This window comes from Bison bison, unplaced genomic scaffold (assembly GCF_000754665.1).
Source record: "Bison bison bison isolate TAMUID 2011002044 unplaced genomic scaffold, Bison_UMD1.0 scf7180017864032, whole genome shotgun sequence".
NCBI classification, from domain to species: Eukaryota; Metazoa; Chordata; class Mammalia; order Artiodactyla; family Bovidae; genus Bison; species Bison bison.
The window spans coordinates 5732582-5742715 of record NW_011494604.1 but is presented as its reverse complement, the minus strand read 5'-3'; the positions used below and the strand labels follow the sequence as shown (position 1 = coordinate 5742715).

General features: G+C 42.2%; 1 protein-coding gene across 1 annotated transcript in view; it reads right to left on the bottom strand.

Moving 5' to 3' along the window:
* APOD (apolipoprotein D) overlaps positions 1–10001 on the bottom strand; it is a 13670-nt gene extending 3669 nt beyond the window's left edge. The window contains exons 1-3 of the mRNA XM_010834384.1: positions 9676–10001; positions 6209–6358; positions 2034–2155 (exon numbers count right to left, since the gene is read on the bottom strand). Coding sequence (XP_010832686.1) covers positions 2034–2155; positions 6209–6358; positions 9676–9717 — 314 coding nt within the window. The 5' untranslated portion in view covers positions 9718–10001. The remainder of the gene's footprint in view (positions 1–2033; positions 2156–6208; positions 6359–9675) is intronic.
* Positions 10002–10134: the final 133 nt, after the last annotated feature.

Below are 10134 nucleotides of genomic sequence, written 5' to 3'. Positions count from 1 at the left end.
GCAACAGTTAGAACTGGACATGGAACAACAGACTGGTTCCAAATAGGAAAAGGAGTACGTCAAGGCTGTATATTGTCACACTGCTTATTTAACTTATATGCAGAGTACATCATGAGAAATGCTGGGCTGGATGAAGCTCAAGTTGGAATCCAGATTGCCAGAAGAAATATCAATAACCTCAGATATGTAGATGACACTTCCCTTATAGCAGAAAGTGAAGAGGAACTAAAAAGCCTCTTGATGAAAGTGAAAGAGAAGAGTGAAAAAGTTGGCTTAAAACTCAACATTCAGAAAACTAAGATCATGGCATCTGGTCTCTTCACTTCTTGGGAAATAAATGGGGAAACAGTGGAAACAGTTTCAGACTTTATTTTTTTGGGCTCCAAAATCACTGCAGGTGGTGATTGCAGCCATGAAATTAAAAGACCCTTACTCCTTGGAAGAAAAGTTATGACCAACCTAGATAGCATATTAAAAAGCCAGAGACATTACTTTGCCAACAAAGGTCCGTCTAGTCAAGGCTATGGTTTTTCCAATGGTCATGTATGGATGTGAGAGTTGGACTGTGAAGAAAGCTGAGCGCTGAAGAACTGATGCTTTTGACCTGTGGTGTTGGAGAAGACTCTTGAGAGTCCCTTGGACTGCAAGGAGGTCCAACCAGTCTATCCTAAAGGAGATCAGTCCTGGGTGTTCATTGGAAGGACTGATGTTGAAGTTGAAACTCCAATACTTTGGCCACCTCATGCAAAGAGTTGACTCATTGGAAAAGACTCGGATGCTGGGAAGGATTGGGGGCAGGAGGAGAAGGGGACGACAGAGGATGAGATGGCTGGATGGCATCACTGACTCAACGGACATGAGTTTGAGTGAACTCCGGGAGTTGGTGATGGGCAGGGAGGCCTGGCATGCTGTGATTCATGGGGGTCTCAAAGAGTCGGACATGACTGAGCAACTGAACTGAACTGAACTGTGGCATCTTAGTTCCCTGACCAGGGATCAAACCCTCACCTCCTGCATTGGAAGTGTGGAGTCTTAACCACTGGACCACCAGGGTCGTCCTTTCTCCTGGGTTTTGAATCTCTTGAATCTCAGCTTTGTCACTTACAAGCTCTGTGACTCTTGGGCAAATTACTTTACCTCTCTGTATCTCAGTTTCTTCATCCATAAGAATGGATTTAATAATAGTACCTACCTCAGGTTGCTGTGGGGATTAAATGAATAGCAATGCTCATTTACATATACATAAATACATGCACTTGTACTCACACATATATATATGCATACAGAAGAGTGCCTTGCACATAGGAAATGCTTAATTAATATTAGTTATCATTGTTTATTGTTACTCTCATGTTTGTTGATGGTGGGTGGGTAGCAGTTCTTACTGGGTTTCTTTTTAAGTTTATATTTGCTTTTAAAATATGAATTTTGGGATCAGTGAAGAAGCCCTCAATGATAGAAAAGTATATCTCTGTAGACTCTCCTGTTCACAAAACCTAGAATGTGACTATGTATGCATTTCATTCTTGCTTAATAAGAAAAGGAGTTTTCTAACAGTTAAAACTGTCTGAAGATGGAATAAACTGTCATGGACATTGATGAGCTCCCAGTTTCTGGAAGGATTCAAGCTAAGCTAGATGCTCTCAATCAGCAGGTGGTATAGAAAGGGCTTCTCTTTTGGTACTGGAGATCAGACAAGAGAGTCCCTGCTGTCTTTTGCTTCCAGAAGGTCTATTTTGGAGTGAGAGCAAGAAATCTTGCAGTTTGTGTTACCATTAAGTCCCCAGGGTCTTTCACAGGCTCTGGGATACAATAAGTTGCTCAGCAAGTAGCCATGGAAATGAATGTGTGACTTGTCCCTACCATCCTGCCTGCCAAAAGCTGTCCTTTCAGGACCTGTTGTGAGCAGGCAACCAAGACCCAGCGATGTCCCCATCCTCTCACACTAGAAGGCAAGGGCACCAGTCATCCCAGGACAAGTCTGCAGGGCTGCCTCCAGGATGTACAATGCCTTTGAAACCACAACCACTCACCTCAGCTCCTTGTTTATCACTTTGACGTTTCCATTTTCCTTTAGTGAGTAGTTGGCTTGGATGCAACTTCCCTTCTCAAAGCTCACTGGGATCTTCTCAATTTCATACCATTTTCCAAGATACTGCAGAGACAACGACAGGCAGAGAAAACCCTGCGGCTCTCTGGGGACCTGAAAACTCTTCCCCATTGCTGTCTTTCAGAGCAGAGCCCTTTCTTGGGGAAGCCAGGCAAAATGGGCTGCATTGTTCCCAGAAGCCACTGAGCAAGATATTGATTCCAATGGGAATAAGTGAATCGGATGTGTGGGCATTGGTTGAATGCCACCGTCCATTCCTAAAGTGCTCTTATTTAGCTATGTTCTTGGTGTCCCCTTCAGTCAAAACCTACGTGAAATTCTAAACTCTGTAAAAGGAAGGGATTGGTTTAGATGATGTAAGATGTCATCTCAAATATTTTATGATTTTACAAGGCATCTTTGAATTGTGTGCAAAGTCAGGTATGTTTACTGTGGGGAGCTGGGACTCCAGAATCGACTCAATTCTCCTCATAAGATCCCACATGAGGAGTTGGTCACAGAGGCTTTTGGCATGAGATCAGGATTTAGAAGACCTATATCATTCTTCCCCTGGGGGCTTGCTCTCAGACCGTAACTTCAGTGCAGAATCAGCTTTAGAGGAACTGAGCAACCGTGTGGGTGAGAGTGAAGGGAGACAGTCACACCCTGCTTCCACACATTCCCCGGCATAGAGACTGCTTCAGTCTACAACCTTCGTGAGGGCAACTTGGTAATGTCAAGCAAAACTAAAACTACATTTACTCTGGCCCAGCAATCTCACTTCTGGAAAGGTATCCTCCTGAAAATAAGAAATGATGTATGTCTAAGGTCATTCATTGCAGTTCTCTTTGTACTATTAAAAGACAGGAAGTGGCTTGAGTGAGCATTAATAGAATTAACTAAATGATGACACATCCATACAATGGAATGCTATACACCCTCTTTTAAAACACAACAGGCAATTATCTCCAAGATACACTTAATGGGAAAAGAGCCAGGTGCAAAATAGTGTATATATATTAAGGTACCTTTTATGTAAAACTGGGAGAAAAGGTTATATCGGTTTCCCATTGCTAATGTAACAAATTACCACAAGCTTGAAACATCACAAATTTATGGTCTCATAGTTTTGTACATCTGAAGTCTGACAAGGATCTCACTGGGTTAAAATCAAAGTGCGGCAGGGCTACATTCCTTTCCAGAGGCTCTAGAGGAGAATCTGTCTTCTTTCCAAGTCCTTTCCAAGTCCTAGATGTCGTTTGCATTTCTTGATTTGTGAATCCCTTTCTCCATCTTCAGAGCCAGCAAAAACAGGTCAACTCCTTCTCACACTGCATCTCTCTGAGTCTTCTTCCATCATCACACCTCCCTGACCACAGCTGGGAAATGTTCTCTGCTTGTAATGATTAGATTAGACCCACCTGATAATCTAGGATACCCTTGCCATATCAAGCTCCATAACTTTAATCACAACTTCAAAATCCCTTTTTCTATATAGAGAAACATTACTTGCAGATTCTGGGGAATAGGACATGGACAACATTCTTCCTACTGCAATTATATATGTGCTTTTTAATATATATACACATTATCTCTCAAAAGACACCATAAGCTGTTTTTACTGCTTGTCACTGGGGAGAAATGAGGCTGGGTTACAGGGGTGGAAGCGAAAGTTTTCATTGTATCTTCTTTTGCACCTTTAGAATTTTGAACCTGGTGAATATATTTACCTAGTCAAAATATTAATTGAAATGATTTTAGAAATTTAAAAATGTATTACTCAGCAAAACAAAGCAAAATTAAAGAGATGCAATCAGAATTTGAAATGAGAGCATACTGCAAATAGGTGGCAGTATTGCTTCAGTCACCTGGCTCTTTGTTAAAATTACGTTCACATTTATGACATAAATTTTCCTCTCATTTGTTAAAGGACATCTTTCAATTAAAATCACTGAACTGAACATGCATTTAAAGAATAAGCTTAACATGCATTTAAAGAATAAGCATCAAAGAATAAGCTAAAGGTCAATTGGTTTCATAGGCATCCTCCAAAAATATCTCCATTTTATACAGTGCATTTAAAATAGTTCCGTTACTGTTAAGGTGAATTTAATGGTCCACAATTTAAAACAAGGAAGCTTAATTTTCCAGAAAGGAAGAAACTCAGAGGTGGAAGATTGCTCTTCATGTCATGTTCCCTTATGATCTCATATTATTTTTGTGAAGGGTCTTCATTTCTCTATCTATATAAGGAGAATGCAATGTTTAGAAATAATTGTGAAAAGGAAGAAGTAAAACTATCTCCATTTTCAGATGACAGGGTTTTGTAGATAGAAGATTCTAAGGAATACACACACGCCCCCACGCACAACTATTAGAACTAACAAATGGACTCGGCAAGGTTAAAGGATAAAATAACTAATATCTAGGAAAAAAAGTATTCCTATACTTACAATGACAAATCTACAAATTAATTTAGAAAATTTCCACTTATAATAGCATCAAAAAAAATAAAATTCTTATGAAAATTTAACCAAAGAAGCATAAAACACACTCTGAAAACTACAAAAGACTGCAGAAATAAAGAAGACCTAAATAAATGGAAAGACATCCTATGTTCATGGATAGGAAGACTTAAACTTGCTAAGATGGCAATACTCTTCAAATTGACCATAGACTTAACAGTACAGTCTCTATCAAAATTCCAACTAGCTTCTTTACAGAAATTGACAAACTGATCCTAACATTTATGTTGAAATACAAAGGACTCAGAATAGCCACAAGAACAAAGTTGAAGGACTTATATGTTCTGACTTCAAAACTTACTACAAAGCTGCAGTAATCAAGACTATATAGTGCTGGAATAAGGACAGACATATAAATCAATAGAATAGAATTGTGAGCCCAAAAATAAATTCTTACACATATGGTCAATTGATTTTCAACAATTATATCAAGACTATTCAGTGGGGAAAGACTCATCTTCTCAACAAACAGTCTGGAACAGCTGTATATCCTCATGCCAAAGAAAGAAGTTTCCTTTCTGTATCACCAATGTACAAAATATAACTTAAAATGAATCAAAGACTTATATGTAAGAACTAAAACTATAAATCCCTTAGAAGAAAGTATAGGAGTAAATCTTTATAAACATAGACTAGGCAACTTTTTTTTTTTTTTTTTAAGATATGCCACCAGAAGCACAAGCAAAAAATGAAACGATAATTTGGGCTTCATTAATATTGAAAAGTTTTGTGTTCAAAAGACATGAATAAGATGATGAGACAATCCTTACCATATATGGGGGAGTTGATTTTATTGATATCTTTTTAGCACAGGTGACAAGAAGGCCCCTGGGGGAAGTGCTATCCCATCCTGGGTCCTATTTGAGTCACCCATGGGATCCCGCACTCCTGGGAAGCCTAGTTTTGAATCCTACTCTGCATTTACTGGCTGTGTGACCTGAGCAGGTGGCAAGCTCCCTGACGTTCAGCTTCTTCATCTGTAGAGTGAGGATAACACCTCTGCAACATCTGCTGCTGATGCCCTGTGTCCCATTGTCCTCTCAGCCCACCTCTGGGCTCACCTCCATCATGGCAATCTGCTGTTGATGCCCTGTGTCCCATTGTCCTCTCAGCCCACCTTTGGGCTCACCTCCATCATGGCAAGCACTTCCCACACACACTGCCAGCTTCCAACTCAAGCCCCTGGGTCTCCTTCCCTGTGAGAGGCTTGTCCAGTGTCATGGGAGCTCCCACTGCCTGCTTGCACCTATCCATGGGACAAGCTGAGGCACATTCTGTGCATTTCCTCAGAGGACCCCCAGCAGAAGTGAATCCTGTTCACAGAGTAACCTGCTCGTGAGCTCACCCTTTACTGCTTGCCTGCCTCCTCTGTTTCCACACAAGCCCACTCAGGCTTCTTGGGATCATCTCCCAAAACCTCTCTGCTCCCCAGTTCTTGTCTCAAAGTCTGCTTTTGGGAACTCTTTGGAGGCTAAGTACCTACCCCAAGGCTTGCTGTGGTCATTAGAGCAGGAAAAAAAAACCCCAAACCTGGTAGGATGCTTATTCAAACAGGAGACAGCAAAACAAGCAGGGATTTATTCTTTTACTACACCTTATTCACGTCGAAATTCTCCTGCACAGGAGGATGGGGGCATTTCCCGAGATGGAAAGCTTGTCCCTCAGCTGCTCCGAAGAGGCCAGCCAGGGCAGGGAGCAGCAGCAGCACTGGCACCATCCTTGAGCTGGGTGGCTGGAGATGGACCTGGAGTGGGGAGAACAAAGCAGCTGCAGGCGTTCGAAGTCTCTGAGGGCACGGAGTCCTTGGAGGAACATGTCTGGGCTCGTCAGTCTCTGTGTGGGCAGCCTCCTACTCAGCCCCTCTGAGCCCCTCATCCTCCGGGGCCACCTCAGTCATCGGTGTGGCTGTGAGGTCTTCCTCCTCTGTGAGCCTCACTAGAACCTTCTGTGCCTCCATTAGAACACAATCTGCCTGGCATTACAGTTTGTTGGGCTTATTTGGCCAGCTCCCCTGCTGACCCCACACAGCTAATTACATATTTTTCAAGGATGGGCATGATGTTAAATTCTCCCTGGACTCTCCCACAGAACCTCCCAGTGCCAGGCACAGTAGATGCTTGTTGAATGAACAGAAGCCGTGTGTGTGTGTGTGTGTGTGTGTGTGCGCGCGTATGTGTGTGTGTGCACTTGTTGAATGAACAGAAAAAATGTGTGTGTGGTGGGGTGGGGTGGGGTGGCAGGGATTGGGAGAGAGTGAAGCCCTCAAGTGAACCATGAGAGAAAAAACGAATCGAAAACAAAACCTGCATTTAGCGCCCTATGAGGTTCATCAAAGAAATGCCTCCCCTGACTCCACCTCCCCACCCTATCCTCCACTTGCTGGCTGTTTACCAGGCCAGGAGTAGGCCTGGGAACCTTGGGGACCCCAGGATCACCTTGACTGGCTTTGAATTCTGGCTCTTCACATACTAAGTATAACTGTGTCCAATGGATGCTTTAATTTCCTTGGCTGTTAAGTGGGAATGATAATCATACCAACCTTGTGAAATTCCGAGGGAATTAAATGAGAAAATATAGACAGCATTTAGAGCAGTATCTGACACAAATGCTCAATAAATGCTATTATGAAATGCAGAAGCAAATGATTGTATTTCCTGAATTTCTCTTCCTTCCTTCCTTTCTTCCTTCCTCCTTCCCTTCCTTTCTTCCTTAATATTCTGTTGAGGCTACTTTTCGTACATGCTATACATTTAAGCAGAAAAGGACCAGTAGCTGATGTGAGCCCAGAGCCCTTGGGTGTGGAAGCTGCTTTGCGGGGGGTGCACAGTGGCCAGGGGTAGGGGCTGCAGCGCTGCTGGTGGGGTCGAAGCCTGGGTTGCTCCCAGCTTCTTTCACTGACTTGCTCTCAGTCTGTTCTCTTCCTTGTGAGTCCTCGCCTGTAGCTGCACGAGAGCTATTTCCAGCTCTTTGCCTTTCTCCCTGTGATGAAGAGGCCTGAACTGAGGCAAGCAAGATGTTCTCAGATTTGAGTTTTTAAAAGAATGTGTCATAACTGGGATAATTATAACCACTTTCTTAAGAATCTCTAAAGCTCCAAATAACCTTTAATAATCAATAGCTCTTCTGGAGGTTTTGTTGCGTGTTTTTCAAAAGAACAGTTACATAATGAGTAAAAGTTGATGTGAGGTTGAGGGGAGGAGGGACGGTCCCCGAGTCCCCGCCTTGAGCACGTCTGCCCCGTGAGGCGGGGAGGGCTACTTTCCTTGGTCTCTGAGGCTCCGTTTCCCATCAGCCCCTGCCACCAGGTAAACAACATCTGTTTTTAACCTTTTGGGGGGTGATGGATTTGCCAAAATCCAGCCTAAACCCACAAAAATTTGCATTCCTTTCCAAGCCCTTCTTAAAACCACTGAAGTTCTACTCTTGGCCCCTAGTCAGCTCCAGGCTCAGTGCCCTGCCCAGGAGTTCTAAGCTCAAGGATGGCCACACATTATGCACATTCGCCACGGCCCCCAAACTGGGCAGAAACTTAGAGGTCATTTATCCACCCTCTCCCCTCAGATGTACCGATGGGGAAGCTAAGGCCCAGAGGGGCAGAAGGCCGGGGCTCAGGCCCCGTCTCCAGCTCTCCATTCTGCCACAGCCCTGAACTTTGCTGCCTTCTGTGACCACCTTCAGTGCTTCAGTAAACACCTGCCTCTAATACCTGATGAATCTCATTTTACCACATGACAGTTTGACCAAAAGTCAGCTCCTGACAAATATCTTGTTACAAAATGTTCTGTAGTGAGCTGAAATGTGTTCTTTAGCTCTGCAGGATTTCAGAGCATAATTATCCCTGCCTGCATCTCTTCCAAAGATGCCTCTTTATTGCAGTAGTTTTTGTCCTATGACTAAACTTCTTGTGAGAGAAAGAGTTGATAATATCCATCATTTTTTCCCAGTGCCCCTTGCATTCTAATTCATGCAACGCTTGTTGAGCAATTTCTGAGGGTAAATCACATTATTAACCTGTATCTATGAACTCGGATATGTATGACTTACTTTTGCATCTTCTTCTAACACTAATGGGAAGATGGTCCTAACGAAGAGACTTCAAATACTTTTAAAAAATAGATATAATTTAAATATTATATTAACTGAATATTAAATAATTAGAAAAGAATTCTACTAAGGTTATGGTGCATCCACCCTGGGACAGAATTGACTCTGTGTATTACTACTTACACTCCTCGAGCTTCTCCAGGGAGAAGTCCTGGTTTCAGAATTTTACATGCACCTGAGTCTCTACAACACCCAGTCTGGAAGAGTCCTGCACTAACATTCTCCATGTACTCAGTGAGGTTACTTCCTGATAAGCTGTGAAGCCAGAACTTAGACCAGGTTTCCTAAGAGTCTACACACCTGCACGATAGTGTGGACCTGGCATCTGGTCTCGAGGAGCTTCAGAATATTAGGGGTGAGACTTTTAGATTTCACTTGACAAAATAAAATACATTTCCACAAGTATATGGGTCTTAAAAACCATTTTGCTATTGAATCTAATAAGAAAACATATCGCCTGAAGAAAATTTTTCAGGAGATAAAAAGCTTTGCATTTTCTGTTAATATTATTTAATTATTTAATAATTAATTCTATCAATACTAAATGAATTTTCAATTCACACAGCACATTCCAACTCACTTTTTGGTCAGTTTTACTGAAATGCACACTGGGTAACCCCCTGAGAATTCATCTAGTACAGTATTGATGCAGGAATAATTCCTCATTGTCCAATAATGGTATCAAGGGGGTTGCCTGACGCAAGCAGAAGACTTTGAGGTGAGTCTTCTCAGGGTGACACCCCAGCTCTGGCATTTGTTGGTGGTCTTACTTTAGGCCTGTTGCTTAGGATATCTGAACTTCAGTTTCCTCATTCGAAAAACGACACTAAAAATATCCCCCTTGTAAGGTCGTTTATGGAAAAATGAAACCAAGTCTGCAAAGCAACTGGCCAAAGGCCCTCAATCATGTTAGTCATTATTTTTAGCTGAAATGAGAATTTAAACCACAGTACATACCTTTTTTATCGAGGTGAAAGCAGTTTCCACACGCAAAATCATCCACTCTGAGATGCCCTGTCTTGGTGACTGACTTCTCCCAAGCTATTTTATAAGCTTCCTCAGGTCACTGATGTTTAATTTTAAAGCATGCCCCGCCCCCTAAGTTCAGGAAGGCTGGTCTAAAAGCTTTGCTCTGTATGAAACACAAAGATGGGATGTTATGTTCATCTCCCTCCCCCAATTTCTTTCACAGCTGCTCTCTGAAGAAGAAACAAGGAGATATTGTTCATGTGTGTGTGTGAGAGAGAGGGAAAGACAAAGTGTATTTCATTCAAAACATCCTTTTTGCTGTGTGGATTTTCTAATTTAATTTTCTCAGTCAGAATGCACTTTTAAGTTCCAGTAAGAAGAGTTGCGACATGTGCTCAAACATCTGTTATTTATTTTTCATTTTTTGTGTAAATGAAAAAACAACAA